We start from the raw sequence: 18,018 nt of genomic DNA on the forward strand, positions 1-18,018 counted from the left end.
ATCCTCACTGGCATTGAGAGGTGGGGTAAGTTTGAAGGCTGAACTACACCTTTTTCCTGGCATGACTGCGTCTATGTAACCCCTCAGATCCCAACTATTTTTACTCCAGGTGAAAAAATTTCTGGTTATAACTCTACGTGTGTACTTGAATGATGTCCATCCTAGGGAAGGTCAATAACTGAGGTTACTAAGGGAAGGGGAAGGGGTTGGTGTTAATATCTGTTCTATGAAGAAAACTTTTCCCTTTCCCATTTCTTAAGTGACACAGGAAAAGCAAATTGATTGATTGGTGAATATTGCTCTTGTGCATCTCTTACAGATGATTTAGTGTAATGGTAGATTAGAAGGAAGTTGGGATTCTTAGTTATATACTTAGATCTGATTGTTTATTGTTTTCTGGTTCTACTAATAGGCTCATCTCAAGACAATGAGAAGGAATTAGCTGCCTTATTCCAACTGTGGCTAGAAACCAAAGACCAAACTTTCTGTAAGGTATGGCTTCTAAGAACTACCAGAATCTTTCCACAAGATTCTCTTGACCCTTTAGGTGTCCAAGGCTTTCAGAATTCAGTCTTTTTCATAGTTAAATGATTTGCCTTGTCCAGCAGGAAAATGAAGACAGTTCAGATGCCACAACACCAGGTCCCCGAGTGTAAGTACAGAATAATTGACTCTTTCAGGCATTACTATATCTTTTTTTAACTGATATTTATAAGGCCTGGATTTTAGTCTTCTGACCATTCTGAGCCACCCCTTTGGATACTTTCTAGCTTCTCATTGTCCTTTAGATAATGTCACTTTGTTGTGATGCTCAGACCTGAATACTCTAACCAGCTGGACCTCCCTTGTTTTGGACACTAAGAACATTGAATTCAATCAGCCCAAGAGTGGTTATTGGGTTTGGGTTTTTTTGGTTTTTTTTTGATGGGGTGGGGTTGGAGGGAGTGCCCTTTAACAATGTTGATTCATTGTGCTTTTAAAGTCCACTAAAATCCCTAGGTCCTTTTTTATATGAATTGTGGTTTAGTTACTTTTCTTGCATCCTATATTTGTAAGCAGTTGAATTTTCCCCGGTGAGGATAGACAATGAGGATGCTTGTGAACTAAATATCTAAACCTTCTAAAAAATCTCCTGAAGCCCATTATTCTTTAAGCCTTACAATTTATTAGCCTGCAAAATGTTTGTAACTAACCATGTACATACAAGTAAGGTAACTAAGGATGATAAAAAAACCGTGGTTTACCTATTAGTAGTGCAGAAAAACAGCCTTCTCAACTATTACTATTCAGAATCCTCAGAATTTAGAGGGACTGTAGAATAAACCAATGAGGCTTACTTGGTGGGAGCTGGGAGAGGGGGAATTCTATCCTTGCTGTGAAAGAGGGGTTGTGGGGAAGGGAAGAATTTCAGGTAGAAAAAGTTGAGAGAGTTGTAAAGGCCATAGTTGGTGAGTGCTGCGGATGGAGAAATTGATCAATGAACCTGCCACTCGGGTTGATTTAAAACTCTGTGTTCCAGAAGAACTGACTATGTAGTCCGGCCCAGCACAGGGGAAGAGAAACGGGTTTTTCAGGAGCAGGTAAGGAAGAATGTGAAACAGTGTGAGCCCTGGGGTGAGTGAAAATTTATGTAAAAAAGCCTCAGACCCAGCTGTCCTTGTGTCTACGTTTGTAGGTGGGAAATCTAGTCCTTTATAGATTCTTTAACCATAACCAAGTTAGAAATGGAAATGTTCTCATCACCTTTTCTTCATCATTAGCAACAAAAAGTGTTTGTATAGCTCTTAAATTACTGTGACAAACATTGAAGTTTCAAGAACAATGTGTTAGATGCTGGGAGAGATACCAAGATAAAAAAAGACACAATCTGGTCACTTAAGGAGCCTTAGCAGGAAAACATTTGAGGGGGGCGGGGAGAAGGAGTTATAGCTTACCAAAATATAGAACCTGAATGCTATACAATTGTAAATAAAGATAATATCATTTCTGACTAAGAGGTTGCTTTTTCTCAATACTGAGAGGGCTTATAAAAGGGCCACATTTCCTTTCTCTGATTCTGTTTAAATGAGCTAGCTACTTAGAATCATGAGATCATAGATTTAGAGCTGGAAGGGACCCTGGAGGTCATCTAGTCACATTTTACTGATGAGAAAACAGGAAGAAGAAAAAAAACAAACATTTATTAAATCCCTACTATGTGCTAGATACTGGGCTAAGCACTTTACAAATAGAATGGACCCATAGAGATTAATTAACTTGGTACACAAGTTCTCAAGGTCTTCTTCATCTAGTTCCAGTGCTTCTTCATTGTTTCATGACTTTGACTCCCCTCCCTTTGTCTTGTTACTTTGGTGGGTCCTCTGAGGGCAGTTCTAACCTTTATCAACAAGTATTTATTATTTGTTATTATTTTATGTTAGGTACTCTGCCAAGTTCTGAGGATAGCAAGAAGGGAAAAAACATGGTCCCTCCCTCAGGGCTTTCACAGTGTAAATGGGAGACAAATCTCAGGAGCAGTAGTGGTGCTATTGAGTGTGAATATAGATCAGAGCATACTATTTTCACTTTTTTTTTTTTGGTTTTTCCTCCTTTCTCATGGTTTTTCCCTTTTGTTCTGATTTTTCTTTTACACCATGACTAATGTGGAACTATGTTTAACATGATTGTACGTGTATAACCTGTATCAGATTGCTTGCTGTCTTGGAGCTGGGGAGAAAGATTTGGAACTCAAAATCTCACAGAAATGAATGTTGAAAACTCTTTTTACATGTAATTGGAAAAAAATAAAATACTATTAAGAAAAAAAAAGAAGTGGTGGTGTTGGTGGTGGGTTAAGGAGAGGTGGAGAGAGTGTTGAAAGAAACCAGAAGGGAAGCCAGAAGGTGGAAGTGAGGAAGGAGTGCATTCCAGGCATGGTGGACAGCCAGTGGAAAGGTGAGGAGTTGGGAGATGGAGTGTTGTATTTGAAGAATAGAAACAAGGCCAGTGTTACTTAATTGTAGATTACCTGGAGGGGAGTAAAGTGTAAGGAAATTTGAAATTCAGGAATAACCCAGGCTGTGTGATTTTAAAAGCCAAACAGTATTTTATGTTTGATGATGGAGATCATGATTAGGGAACTACCAGAGTTTATTGAGTTAGGGAGGTGGCAAGGTCAGATTTTCCTTTTAGGAAGATCACTTGGGCAGATTAGTGGAGAATGGATTGGAGTGGGGATGTAGCTGAGGAAGAGAGACCAACCAGCACGTTGTTGCAATAGTCTAGGTATGAAGGGATTCATAGAGTGGTGGCTGTATGAGTAAGGAGTAGGGTACAAATATGAGAGATGTTGTGAAGGTAGAAACAACCAGGCTTGGCAACAGATTGGATATGTGGAATGAATATGAGGGAGGAAGCTAGGGATGAAAGCAAGGTCAAGCACTTAGGTAACCTTGAAGATAGTGGTTCTATTGACAGTAATAGGGAAGTTTGGAAGAAGGAAGGATTTAATGGGAAAGATTTTGAGTTCTGCTTTAGATGTGTTGACATTGAAATGTCTATGGGACATCAAGTTTAAGGTATCCAGTAAGCCATTGGTGGTATGTGACTAGAAATCAGAAGAGAGGTTTGGGTTGAATAAATAGGTTTAAGAATCATCAGTATAGATTTAATTGAACCTGTGGGAGCTGATGTGATCACCATGTGATATAGTTTAGATGGAGAAGAGCAGAGGACAAATCCTTGACGCTCATTCATGGTCATTCATTGGAGAAAGATTCAGCAAAGGAGCCTGAGGAACAGTCAAATAGGAGAACTAGGAAGAGCAGTGTCTCTCAAAAACCTAGAGATGGGAGAGTATCCAGGAGAAGAGGGTGATCAACAGTGCCAAATGCTGCAGAATGGTCAAGAAAGGAGATTTGAGAAAAACCTATTAGGTTTGATAATTAAGGGATAATTGCTAACTTTGATGAGAGCAGTTTCAGTCGATGGGGGACAGAAAGAGCTCCATGGCCCTGACCCATTCCTCTTCTACTTGTTTGCCCCAGGAACGTTTTCGTTATAGCCAGCCCCACAAAGCTTTCACCTTCCGAATGCATGGTTTTGAATCTGTGGTGGGGCCAGTCAAAGGTGTCTTTGACAAAGAGACCTCACTTAACAAAGCCCGGGAGCACTCTTTGTTGCGCTCAGATCGCCCTGCCTATGTCACCATCCTATCTCTTGGTAAGGCACCTAGATTTTTTTCTGGGAAGTATTTTTTTTTGCATGATCTTCTATATGATTTAGAGATGGAAGGGACCATAGAGAGAGTGGCTGTTAGTTTTTGCTTTGGTTTCATCAGAAATCTCAGGGACAATTATATATCACCTTCCAGAGAGAGAGCGAGAGAGAGAGAGCGAGAGAGAGAGAGAGAGAGAGAGAGAGAGAGAGAGAGAGAGAGAGAGTGTGTGTGTGTGTGTGTGTGTGTGATGGGGAGGATATATTGGGAGTTTTTTAGTAGGGGGAGGGAAGAGCATGTGGGGCAGAGGAACTAGGCTTATCCCCAGGCTTCTTTACTTGAATTATTTTTTCTTCTGGAGTCTGTTTCTTAAAAATTTATTTTTTACTGAGGAATTGAGGAAAGTGTTAGCCTAGCAATTAGATGTCTGCCAAGAAATTCTTCAACATTGTTTAGAATGTGTAGCCTAGGAAAGTGTGGAGACCACTACCAGCCACCAGGGGGCAGGCTGTCCTTGATACTGACCAAGGACAGTAAGGGGAGACGAGGCCTTTTCTCTGTAGAAGAGGAAATGAAATGAGGTATTGTGCTGCAATGGAATTCCTGTCTCCTCTTATTTCCACTTTTTACAACCACCTCCAGTCAGGGATGCTGCAGCCCGACTGCCCAATGGAGAAGGTACTCGGGCTGAAATCTGTGAATTGCTGAAGGATTCCCAATTCCTTGCACCAGATGTTACCAGTACTCAGGTGAGATGGAGAAAAGATTACCCCAGTTGTCACATTTCTAGAATCTTCTGAGCTCATATTCACTGAAATGAACTGCTTTTTGCCTGGATTTCAACAATTGTGTATTATTCTGAGACCTCATTCAGTTCAGTTCAACAGAGAGTTATTGAGTACTGTGCTTAATAAATGTACATAGTGGGAATAAAAGTGCTGAATAATTTAGAGGGAACAATTGAGAACAGGCCAATAGACTGGCTGAACCCAGCAAATTATATCTAGGGCTCAACTACTTACTGGGACTTGGTTTTTGCCTCTACTTTATTTATGCTTACATTTCTTAGGTGAATACAGTAGTAAGTGGTGCCTTGGACCGACTACACTATGAGAAAGACCCATGTGTAAAATATGACATTGGACGAAAGTTGTGGATCTACCTTCACCGTGACCGAAGCGAGGAAGAGTTTGGTGTGTGAGGCCTCTGGGTCAAATGGGTTAGACTACAAGTGAGAAGTCATCTGAACGACTAGTTTGATCTCCTCATTTTTTTCATTTGGTTTCAGACAAGAGTTGGAGGGTTGTAGAGCAGGATTTAGCCCGATAGTGTGGTTGCCATTGGCCTGGGGGGTGAATTCTAATAATGCTAGTCTTAGGATTCTGAGGTTCTGGCATAGCTTATTACTTACTCTTGTTCACAGAGAGAATTCACCAGGCACAGGCAGCTGCAGCAAAAGCCAGAAAAGCCCTTCAGCAAAAACCAAAGCCCCCTGCCAAGGTGGTAAGTGACTATGGACCTGAGAGAACCAAGTATGTTCTACCACTCAATCAAATGGCCTTTGAAATTATGGTAACTGTTCCTTCCTTCATTGGGCTCATGATTAGACCTGCATATTGTCTTTGTTCTCTGGTTGCAGAAGTCCAGTAATAAGGAGAGCACCAATAAGGTGCTTAACAGTGGTACATCAGAGCCAAGTCAGCTAAGTCTTAGTGACTCCAGCATGCCAGCCACTCCCGTCACCCCTGTCACCCCGACCACCCCAGCCTTGCCTGCTACTCCCATATCACCTCCACCTGTGTCAGCAGTTGGCAAGAATGCACCCAGTACAGGCCCAGAGCCAGCTAAATCTAGCCCAAGGTATACTCTTCCCTTTCTTCCCTAGCTTTCTTCCCTCCATGCCCCTTCATTTGGACATCCTAAGATTTTTCCATTTTCTTTTACAGCGTTCTTCTAGTATCCTCACCAACAATGCCTCAGTTGGGAACTTTGCTCTCCCCAACTTCAAGTAACCAGACTCCACCAAATTCCCAATCCACTGGCCGTGTGGTGAGCCATTCTGGCACAACTGGACTATCCCAGGTGCGGGTGGTAGCTCAGACCAGCCTTCCTGCTGTCACTCAACAGCCCACAAATTCAACACAGACACTGCCACAGATGCCAGTGGGCCCACAAATCCGGGTTCCAGCCACTGCTACGCAGACCAAAGTCATGCCACAAGTGAGTATGGAGGCTAAAGAGCATTAGGTAGCAGGAGAAACTGAACCAAGCATGGCTAGTGATTCTGCTGGAAAGATCCCTGAGCCTAAAAAATAGGAAACCTGTATTATAGTCTCAATTTGTCTACTAGTGTGTGATTTGAGTGAAGTCTTATCCTGCCTGCCTTAAGTTCCCCATCTGTAAAATGGGAAAAGTACTATCTGTTTTAATTACTTTAAAGGGTCATGTTAAAATGAGTTCCTTTAAAAACATTTTGAAAACTAGAAAGCACCATACAGGTATAGCTCTCTATGTCCCTTGACTATTGAGTTTAGACATTGAGTCCTGCAGCCTCAAGGTGAAATGATTTCAATTTTTTTATGTTGGGGAAATGAAATATTCTGATATATCCCAACTAGGTATGTTGGAAAAAAATGAGTTTTTGTAGGGAAGGTCCTTGGTGCTATAGCATCCTAAGAGTAGAATCCTACCTGGCGCTGATCCCTATTCTGTGTCTGAATGAATTGTTTTCCTCTTATCTTGAGCCAGACAGTGATGACAACTGTTCCAGTGAAAACTCAGCCTACCCCAGCCCCAGCACCTGTGCAGCGGCCTGGGCAAGGCCAGGCAGGACTCACAGTGACAGGTCTCACTGCCACCACTAGCCCTGCAGCAAAACCTGCCACCAGCTCCCCTGGAAGTTCTGTATCAAGTTCCTCCACAACCACTGTTATCCAGAATGTCCCTGGCCAGAATATCATCAAACAGGTTACTAATTCTTGGGTGACCTTGGCTTATAAATCCAGAAACCTAGGAGATATTTTGGAAAGAGAATAAGGATGTGCAAAGCTTCTTTGGTCTTTCACTTACCCTTGATTTCAGTTCAGTTCTAGTAGAAGGCAGTACAAGCATTACAAGCATTTATTTTTGAAGAAATCCATTTGGATTACTTGGTTGGGAGTTAGGCCTCTGAGAATTCGTTTCTACTTGTACTTTTATACAAACCATTCTCTTCTCTGCTTTTCATTTACTACTAATGAATGTAAAAAATCGTATTCTTTTTTTAATAGAACATTTATTTTTATTTTTTATTTATTTTAATTTATCAGCAATCACTTCCATAAGCTTTTGAGTTTTAAATTTTTCTCCCCCTTCCTCTCTGCCTCCCTCCCTAAGACAGCACACAATCTGATGTAGGCTATACATATACATTCCTATTAAACATAAAAAAATAGTATTCTTAAGTAGATTTGAACAAGTAAACATTGTTTTTTGGAAAATGTGCTTATAAATTTTGCATGGTGTTATTACTTAGGTAGTCTTAACATGACCCCGTTTAGCAGAGACTTCTTCAGTCCATATCAGTGCCTTTCTCTCCCTCTTTAGGTGGCAATTACTGGACAGCTGGGCATGAAGCCTCAAACAGGCAACAGCATCCCACTAACAGCCACTAACTTCCGCATCCAGGGTAAGGATGTTTTGCGCTTGCCACCCTCGTCCATCACCACCGATGCTAAGGGCCAGACGGTTCTACGTATAACTCCTGACATGATGGCTACCCTGGCCAAGTCCCAGGTCACTACAGTCAAACTGACCCAGGACCTCTTTGGGGCAGGAAGTGGTACTGCAGGAAAGGGCATCTCTGCTACTTTGCATGTCACTTCCAACCCTGTGCATACAGCTGACACCCCCGTCAAGGCCAACTCGGCTACTGCCCCTTCATCTACTCCAGCAGGTACCACTGTGGTCAAAGTAGCCCCTGACCTGAAGCCTGCAGAAGCCTCAAGCTCAGCTTTCCGTTTGATGCCAGCACTTGGTGTGAGTGTGGCAGACCAAAAGGGCAAAGGTGCAGTGGCTTCGACAGAGGCAAAGCCAGCTGCTACAATCCGCATTGTGCAAGGACTAGGAGTGATGCCTCCTAAACCAGGCCAGACTATAACAGTTGCCACCCATCCCAAACAAGGGTCCTCTTCAGCTGGCGGGCCTGGGGCTGTTCATACTTCCACGGTGTCCTTGCCCAGTATGAGTGCTGCTGTGTCAAAGGCTGTGGCAGTGGCTTCTGGGGCCACAGGCACCCCTATCAGCATCGGGACGGGAGCCACCACCGTGCGACAGGTTCCTGTGAGCACCACAGTTGTGTCCACTTCCCAGGCTGTGAGTAACGTTGGGAGTTAAGTGTGGCCTGTCTCATAAAAGCCCCTTTTAAAGTCATTCAACCCAATTGCTTCTGTCAGAAGGAAAAGTTAGTCAGGCTTCTTATTCTAAAGTACTGAGGACTGGAAATCAAGGTATTCCCCATTTTGATACCACTCTACCTGACCTTAGCAGTTTTATTTTTTGTTAATTCATTCATGTTATTTACAAAACCTGCCCTATACTGGGCAGTAGGGTCTTAGTGTTACTTTCTATAGTCAAAGGAGTACACTGAAATCTTAAATCATTTGCTTATGAAGATCAGCAGGGGGTCAGAATGCAGGTGGGGTGGTTTGTGAGAAGGGCATTCTTAGTGAAAAGTCTAAGTTAAAGTCTTTTAAAGTGATTTAAAACTATTTTTCCCATTTGCAGCACCAGAATGTTGGTACAAGGAAGCTTTATGCTATTTGTTCCCCTTTGTTTTTTTGAGTCAGTGAGCTCTTCCTTTAGACTGAACTCCTTCTTTGTATTCCCAGTGCTTAGCACAATGTCTGGCACATAGAGGTGCTTAATAAATGCTTGTTGGCTGATTCACTGAACATAGAAAGGTAGTTGCCAATAGGGTCTGCCATTGAAACAACTGAATAGATAAGCTCAGGCGGCTGATTAGAGGACTTGGACTTTGCTGCTTTCTTTTGGCAGAAAGACGGTTGACGGTTCCAGTTAGTGCGTTGGTTCTTTGAATTATGTTTTAATCGGTTAAGTCATCTTTGAAGGAGAGGAAATTAACACTTTATATGAATCTGTTCAGGACACCATCTCTAGTCTTTCTACTGCCTGTTATTGTTCTCTCTATTGACTAGTGAGTTACAAAGAGGAAATAAACTAGGTACGGCAGAGGCTGTGGTGAACTGTAGAGGTACAAGTGTGTTGGTGGCTGTTTCTGTCCCTGTTTGTCTGCCCAGGGGAAATATTGCTGCTGCTCATGAGCACTAAATGAGGTATCTGTCTGAATTCATGGGGTATTATCATACACCTATAGAAATTCTGTTACTGACAAGGAAAAATAACAATAGTAGAGGAGCCAAATAGCTTGAGAACAGATTTGAGTAACCTTCAGGGCCACTGCACATTTTTAATTTTGCTACATTAATTTTGGGCCCTGGAAACTGGATTTCCTTCACTTGGCTGATTGTGCAGCCTTACTAATATGTATATCCCTGGAAGAAACTGAACATACCTGAGGAATGTATAACTTGTTGTCTTGTTCTTAATTAAATTACCACCACCACCCCTTTTGCTAGTTCCCCCTCAGTGAACCCACATTCCAGTGGAGAACTGGAATTGCGTTCAATACTATTAACTCTTCTGCTCCTTTATTTTTCCCTTTACGCTACTAAATGGGAAACCCACATTTACCTTCTTGTTTTTTCGGTGGGTTGGAGCAGGGTAGGACTAGGACATTTTTGTATAGGTTATAGCTTCTGTACATTTTAGAGCTTCTTTGACTTTGAACTAGGTTTCTTGGCTCATTGGAAACCTGGAGAGGAAGGGGTAATGAAAGTGATTATCCTAGGATCTGTCTTGCAATTCAAGTGCTTGGAGCTCTGTAGGAGCTTTTTCTTTTCTTTTCTTTTTTTTAAGGCAGTTGGGGTTAAGTGACTTGCACAGGGTCACACAGCTAGTAAGTGTCAAGTGTCTGGTCTGAGGCCAGATTTGAACTCAGGTCCTCCTGACTTCAGGGCCGGTGCTCTATCCACTGCTCCACCTAGCTGCTCCTGTAGGAGCTTTTTAAAAGTTTTCTTAGTGCTACTCTGTGTCCTTCAACCCACAAAAATTCTCTTTTTTTTTTAATGAGACCATATTTATAAAACATTTAGCACAATGCTTGGCACATGAATGGGCACTTAATGCTTATTTCCTTTCTTCTTTTCTCTGTAGGGTAAGCTGCCTACACGGATTACAGTGCCACTGTCAGTGATTAGTCAACCCATGAAAGGCAAGAGTGTGGTTACAGCCCCGATCATCAAGGGCAACCTTGGAGCCAAGTGAGTGATGGTAGGGAGGCTGAGAGATGAGGCTTGAACTCTCTTTTCTAGTTAGGAAAAAGAAAATTATGGAGGAGGTAGATTATTCTGGCTCATTTTGATATTCTAGCTCCTTTTGATAAGACACATAGTCTTATCAACCAGTTGCCACTTTGTACATGATACTGGTTTTGTTACTGTTAGACTTTACACTGTTTTAAGATACTCAGCTTAATTTTGTGGAGCAGAGGGATCTTACACAGTAATACACACAGTATACCACAGTCATTCTTGTTTTCTCTCCACAGTATCAGTGGATTGGGCCGGAATATTATCCTCACCACTATGCCAGCTGGCACTAAGCTCATCACTGGTAACAAACCTGTTAGCTTCCTCACTGCTCAGCAACTGCAGCAGCTGCAGCAACAAGGCCAGGCCACACAGGTAAAACCTCAGGGAATTCTACTGGTCATAGCAAACTTCTCATCATCCCTTGCTGATTGGTGAATCCTGTCTGTTCTCTAGGGCCCCTCACACTCTCTCTTTATAAACAGGTACGCATCCAGACAGTCCCGGCTTCCCACCTCCAACAGGGAACAGCTTCTGGATCTTCCAAAGCTGTCTCTACTGTCGTCGTGACCACAGCCCCATCCCCAAAACAGGTGCCTGAACAGCAGTGAACATGTAAAAGGAAAGAAGATGGCTTCTCAGGGCTGTCCCGGGTCCGTTCTCCCAGCTGAAGAGAATAGGAGCTGTATCACACCTGCAAACCCTCCTTCTTAAGGAGAGAGAGGCCAGGTAGTGGGGTGATGTCAGCAAACTGGATTCTGCAGTCTCAGGATCTAGTGAATAATACTAAAAAGGGCCCCAGATCACTCCAGGGTTCCTGAGCCTGCTTTGTGGATTAATTTAGGGGAAGGTAGTTTATTACAATTGTATGTGGTCCCAACTATACCATACAGATCCGAATTTTCCCCTTTGGTGTTGATTGGAGTCAAGCAGGACAATTATGAGAGATTTACTGATTTTAGAGTATGCAGGCTCTGAACAAGCCTTAACTTGTATGTGGAGATATTCAGTGATTTTAGCCTCCCATGGTATTCCTTAGTCACTTCTGTGACTGGTGGATTGGATACCAGATTTAGGTGACATTTTGTGTCCAGAAAATAATTTTATATAACTTATTGGTATTTTTTTTAAAAGATACTATTGCACCTCTTTCTCAAAACAGATGCTTGGGCTTTAGCCCTTAAATAGATCACATAGTTTCTTTTAAGGAAATAGCTGGTATCCCAGTAAGCTAGTGCAGATTTTTTTATAACTATGATAGAGAGGGAAAGGCTATGTGGCTGCAGAAAATATAGGCAATGGATGGACCACAGTGGATTTCCTGAAATGAGACTAGAGATGGAAACTGCCTATATTATAAGATGGTGTGTGGGACTTTGAACATGGTGTAAGTTTATTGCTAAGTCTTTAAACTTATTCTATAGACTTTGCTCCTCTTATAAACAGTGGCCCAGAAAAAGTGAGCAGGCCCCAGGGGAACATCACTATTTATGCTGCTTTTGTTATCTTGTGTTAGGGCCTGAACTTTATTCCATGTTAGTGGTACTGCTCTCACTTCTGATCTTGGAATAAGGAAGAGAGTAGGGAGGCACAGGGCCAAGGAGCAGCCTATTCAACAAACACTGATCTTATACATATTGACCTGAAGTTTTAAAACATTTCATTAATACTGGCTGTTTCATGCTTCTTTCTGCAGTCTCTATTGCTGCCTGACAATGCTCTTTTAAAAAAATTTTTAAGTGTAATATATAATTAAATGTGCTGTTAACAACATATGCCTCGTTGTTTGCTTTGGGAATTGTGTGAATGTTTTCTTATGCCAGCTACTGATTTGATAGTAACTTATGATCTAGACTTCCCTGTCTTTGAAAAAATTGTTTAATTGATGCTTTTTGTTTTTTATACTATTATTATTTTCCAGTAATGAAATTGACTCCCTGCCCCCATAGTTTTCTCTTACAACAAAGTAAAAGAGTTAAGCAAAATGATATCTCCTATGTCAATCAATCATCAAGCATATATTGAGCTCCTATATATCAGGCACTGTGCAAAAACAACATGTAAATTAATGGGTGGGTGGCACTGGAAGCTTAGGGGGTTAGGAAAGGCTTCATATAGGAAGTGGTGCTGGAGCTACAGCTCAGCTTTGAAGAAGGCTAAAGGAATCACACCCCACACTTTGTTTAGCCATTTCCCTGTGTCTAACATAATCTAAGTCACCTCTTCAGATTCTAGTTCTTTACTTTTCTTTCCCCCCTGCTTTAAACCCTGCTGCAGGATGAGAAAGTTTATTTTGCTTGTGACTTCCCTTTCCAGCATTATCTTCTCTCTTAACTCTCCTCCTGCTCATTCGTGCTTATTTGTCTGTTAAGTGGAAGGAAAAGGGAATAAACATTTATATAATATAGGGCCTGCTATGTGTCAGACACTGTGCTCAGTGATTTTTACAAATATCAGCTCACTTAATTCTTGCAGCAATCCAGAGAGGAAGGTATTATTATTATTATTATTGTTTAGAAGTTGCAACTCAACCCTTTTATTATTTCTTTAAGTTCCTTATTTAATTAGGATGTTATGACACAGTGGATAGAAGGCTAGGCCTGGAGTCAGGAAGACTCCTCTTCCAGAGTTCAAATCCAGCCTCAGACACTTATTAGCTGTGTGACACTTAGCAAGTCACTTCACCCTCTTTGCCTCAGTTTCCTCATCTGTAAACTGAGCTAGACAAGGAAATGGCAAATAACTCCAGTCAAGAAAACCCCAAAAGGGGTCATGAAGAGTTGGACAGGGAAACTTCTGCTTCCGGGAGCCAAGATGGTGGAGTAAAAAGGTAGTTGCTCTCACCCTCCCCTTTCAACCCAGAAAATATCGCCCCAGGAAAAACCCTGAAACAGCTGGGGAGCAGCAGTGCAGTAGCCCAGGTAGCTTGAGGGATTAAGGAAAGGCCCCTCTTTCCCTGGGGGAAGGGGAGCAGTACAGAACGGGAGGCATCCCAGCCAACTAGCAGAAAGCCCCACTTTAGCACACCAGGAAGAAATCCTGGTGCCTTGGTGTTCTGCAGCAAACGGGTCTCCCAGTGCCTCAGCAGAAATAAGGGAAACAGCACTACAAAGGGCCCCAGGCGGATAAGCACCCGGCAGCATTCATCTGAAAGGAGCTGAAGAGAGCTAAAGGAAAGGAAAAGCAGGCAACCTAGAGTTACCTGAGAGTTCCAGCCTTGCTGATTCCAGCCCAACACCACGTAAGCTTCCAGAATCCTACAGCCTCCAGTTGCCAACATCGGAGGTCCCAGCACACAAAGCCAGTGACCAAGACCTAGGCTCCCAACACAAGAAGCTCGAGTCAGTGCCCTCTGCTCTCCAGTAGGAGAGCTCAGTCTCTTTAAAGGCAAGGAAATAAAGAAACACCATGAGTAAAAAGAAATGTGTGATAGATTCATATTATGAGGAGAGTGTAGATCAAGACAGAAATTCTGAAGAGGACAGCATTGTCAACAAACCCACATCTGCAACCTCAAAAGGGAATATGAATTGGTCTGAAGCCCAAAAAGCCTTCTTAGAAGAGCTCAAGAAGGATTTTAAAAGTCACGTGAGAGAGGTAGAAGGGTCCTTAAAAAATACAATTGGCCAACTGGAAAAAAATACACTGAAGAAAACAATTCCCTTGAAAATACAATTGGCCAATTGGGGAAAGAGGTACAAAATCTAATAGAAGAAACAATTTGTTAAAAATTAGAATCAGGCAAGTGGAAGCTAATAACTATGAGAGAGCAAGAATCAGTCAAACAGAAACAAAAAAATGAAAAAATAGATGAAAACATAAAATACCTCATTGGTAAAACAACTGACCTGGAAAATCGATCCAGGAGAGACAATTTAAAAATTATTGGTCTACCTGAAAATCACAATGAAAAAAAGAGCCTGGACAGTATCTTTCAGGAAATCATAAAGGAAAACTGCCCTGAAGTCCTAGAACCAGAAGGTAAAATAGCCATGGAAAGAATCCACCAATCACTTCCGGAAAGAGATCCTAAATGGAAAATGCCAAGGAATATAGTAGGCAAATTCCAAAATTACCAGGTCAAAGAGAAAATACTTTAAGCAGCCAGAAAGAAACAATTTAAATATCATGGAACCACAGTCAGGATTACACAGGACCTTGCAGCTTCTACATTAAAAGACCGTAGGGTGTGGAACATGATATTCTGTAAGGCAAAGGAGCTTGGATTACAACCAAGGATCAACTACCCATCAAAAATGAGCATGATCTTTCAGGGGAGGAGATGGAGGGGACTTCCAAAACTTCCTGATAAAAAGACCAGAGCTCAACAGAAAATTTGATCTTCAAGTACAAGACTCAAGAGAGACATAAAGTAAATAGGACAGAAAGATACAATAGGTTGTTAATAAGGGCAAGCTGTTTACGTCCCTAGAAGGGAAGATGACACTTGCAACTCTTGAGAATTGTATTGTTATTGCACCATGTTAAAGGAGTATACATAAAGGAGGTGGATATAAGTTGACTTTGATGTAATGATGAAAAAAAAATCTAATCAAGTGGGTTAAATGGATCCAAGTAAGTGGATTAGTCTGATCTAAGAAAATGTACTGAGAAAGGAGGAGGCAGACAAGGGTAAATTACATTACAGGAAAAGACACAAAAACCTGTTACAGCAGAGGGAAAGAAGGGAGGGGGATGAACATTGTTTAAACCTTACTCTCATTAGATTTGGCTCAAGAAGGGAATGCCATAATCAGTTAGGTATAGAAATCTAACTTGTGGGGCAGCTAGGTGGCGCAGTGGATAGAGCACCGGCCCTGAAGTCAGGAGGACCTGACAAACTGGCCTCAGACCAGACACTTGACACTTACTAGCTGTGTGACCCTGGGTAAGTCACTTAACCCCAATTGCCTAAAAAAAAAAAAGAAAGAAAGAAATCTAACTTGCCCTATAGGCAGTAGGAGAGAAAAGGGGAAAGAAAAGGAAGGGGGAATAGAAGGGAGGGAAGAAGCAATAAGAGTAAAGGAGAAGAAAAGGAAAAGGGCTAATAGAAGGGAGGAGGGACTGAGGGAGGTGGTGGTCAAAAGCAAAACACTAGTGAGGAGGGAAAAGGAGAAAGAAAAGCATAAACTGGGGAAAAAGGATGGCTAATTTTTTTTTCTTGTGGAGTTTTGTTTCCTCTTTCTGGTGGTTCTCCTATTGGTTCTAATTTTTACTCACAACATCACTAATCTGAAAATATGTTTAATAAGAATGTATATACGTGTGTGTATATATAGCCTATATCAGATTGTGTGCCGTCTTGGGGAGGGTGCTGGGGAGGAAGGGGGAGAAAAATTTTAAACTCAAAAGCACATGGAAGTGATTGTTGATAAATCAAAATAAATTAATAAAAGAGTTGGAGAGGATTGAAAAACGACTAAACAACAAATAAAATAGAATGTATCTTAGTACTGTGTAAGGCTAACTTCTACATTTTACAGAGGGAGAAACTGAGACCCCGTCTCCTGACTGAATTTTTGCTGTCCCACGTAAGGCATTATTATTTTACAGATGAAGAAGCTGAGGCAAACAGAAGTTAAGTGACTTGCCTAGTATCCCACTAACAGTAAATGTGTGAGGCAGGATTTGAATTCAGGTCTCCTTGACTCCAGGCCCAACTCTATCTACTGAATCACCCAGCTGCCTTGAATTTGATGTATTTCTACCACAAACTGTGTGTTCAACCCTTATATTTCAGGTAAGAGTGAAGTTCATCTGATTCTTACTCCTCTCATACCATCTTCCATGTTTATATACTCATCTTATATATCCCAGTTATGAAAATATCAAGTTCTACTCCTTTCTACCTTCTTTCTACTTGAATTTATGCCTGTTACCTTTTCTTCTCTCTTTTCCTTCTTCAGACCCTGAGATCTGAACCAATCTACCCCTAGGACCTCTGTCTTATCTAACTCCTTTGATACCCTTTGATGACACTGAGTTTCTGAAGAAACACATTTTTCCTCCCCCTATTAGAGTGTTAGCACTACATCATATAAACCCCTTCCAAATGCTCAAATAAATTTATCTTTCTAGGTTTCTCAGGACTCTTATTTTTGTACTTTGGAGTTCCTACCCAGATAATGTTCTTTTTATCAGAAATGCTTAAAAGGCCCTTATTCCCTTAAAGATCCATTCCCCCACCCCCACCCCCAGAGGATTATACTGAGCTCTTTAGGATGAGTAATTCTTGGTTGGAAGTCTATATTGTATTCCAAGATCTGTTTTTGTTTAAAGTAGAAGCTGTCAGATCTTGTATGATCTTTAAAATAGTTCCTTGGTACTTGGACTGAAATTTTCTGGATGCTTGTAGTAATTTTTTTTCTTTGATGTTAGAGTTGGTATTTTGGCTGTGGCGTTCCTGGCACTCTTCCTTTTGGGTTTCCTTTCAACAGTTAATTGGTGCATATCATTCACTTGAATTTGCTTTTTTCTTTTCGTACAATTCCATTTCAAATATCTCTGAACACATTCTCCATTGGCATAATAATGTGGCATTAATGTAATATTATTGTGCCATGTGGCATAATACTGCATTACATTCATGTCCTAGGGTTTATTCAGCCATTCCCAGTTGATAGGCACCCACTTTGGTTCCAGTTTTAGGCTACTACAAGAGTGCTGCTAAAATATATTTTGGTTATATATGTAACACCTTTCTGTCGTTTAACTCATGTTTCTCATCTAGTTTTCTGAAAGGATCAAATTTATTCAAAGTTAGTTATAAACTGCAGAAAATTGAGAGGTGTCATTTAGTGAAGTTATGATTGGAAACAAGAATTTCAGGGAACCAAACCCAGTGGAGATGGGGTATGATAAGGTGGGGAACTAGCATTGAGCTGGAGCCAATAGGGAGAGTGACTAAGAGTTTTGGGTATTTTCTGAAATGTTAGAATGGCTTATTAGCAGGTATAGGCTAAAGTATTGTTGGGGTGACTGGAAGATAGGATTGAATTTGTAGAAGATACAAGGCTAGATCAAAAGGATTAAAGGTGAATTGGGGAGCACAAGGCTAAGTATTTAATCACTCTTATTGGTCAGTGATTGCACTGGAAGGTTAAAAGGATGTGTCTTTATGATACAAGAGAAAAGTGCATAAAGCACCTTGCTTTATGTACTCGGAAGCTTAGACAACATTACTATGGTTAGGATCAGATTTGTTGGAGATACCCAAGTGTAATTTTTTCAATATGGAAATGAGGAGAGAAAAACAAATCAAATGGGTGTAGAACTTATTTCTGGTAAGAGAGCATTTTTTTACAAATTAAAAACAAACTCAGGTTGAATTTACTTAACAAATGATTCCGTGTGTGTGTGTGTGTGTGTGTGTGTGTGTGTGTGTGTGTGTGTGTG

At 41.3% G+C, this 18,018-nt stretch overlaps 1 protein-coding gene across 6 annotated transcripts in view; it reads left to right on the forward strand.

The window, feature by feature from the left end:
- The window catches only part of NFRKB (nuclear factor related to kappaB binding protein), a 46,372-nt gene extending 33,988 nt beyond the window's left edge, over positions 1-12,384 (forward strand). For 2 of the 6 annotated variants that reach the window (XM_027835150.1, XM_027835155.1), the window contains 14 exons: positions 413-492; positions 606-652; positions 1,520-1,580; positions 4,026-4,200; positions 4,838-4,944; positions 5,265-5,388; positions 5,619-5,698; positions 5,835-6,055; positions 6,142-6,415; positions 6,944-7,162; positions 7,781-8,548; positions 10,469-10,575; positions 10,863-10,998; positions 11,109-12,384. In XM_027835150.1, the coding sequence (XP_027690951.1) occupies positions 413-492; positions 606-652; positions 1,520-1,580; positions 4,026-4,200; positions 4,838-4,944; positions 5,265-5,388; positions 5,619-5,698; positions 5,835-6,055; positions 6,142-6,415; positions 6,944-7,162; positions 7,781-8,548; positions 10,469-10,575; positions 10,863-10,998; positions 11,109-11,234 (2,525 nt within the window). In that variant the 3' untranslated portion in view covers positions 11,235-12,384. The remainder of the gene's footprint in view (positions 1-412; positions 493-605; positions 653-1,519; positions 1,581-4,025; positions 4,201-4,837; positions 4,945-5,264; positions 5,389-5,618; positions 5,699-5,834; positions 6,056-6,141; positions 6,416-6,943; positions 7,163-7,780; positions 8,549-10,468; positions 10,576-10,862; positions 10,999-11,108) is intronic. The other 4 variants (XM_027835154.1, XM_027835152.1, XM_027835151.1 and 1 more) reach the window with 4 other exon arrangements.
- Positions 12,385-18,018: the final 5,634 nt, after the last annotated feature.

The sequence above is a fragment of the Vombatus ursinus genome, unplaced genomic scaffold (genome assembly GCF_900497805.2).
Source record: "Vombatus ursinus unplaced genomic scaffold, bare-nosed wombat genome assembly UNPS02014813.1, whole genome shotgun sequence".
Classification (NCBI taxonomy): Eukaryota; Metazoa; Chordata; class Mammalia; order Diprotodontia; family Vombatidae; genus Vombatus; species Vombatus ursinus.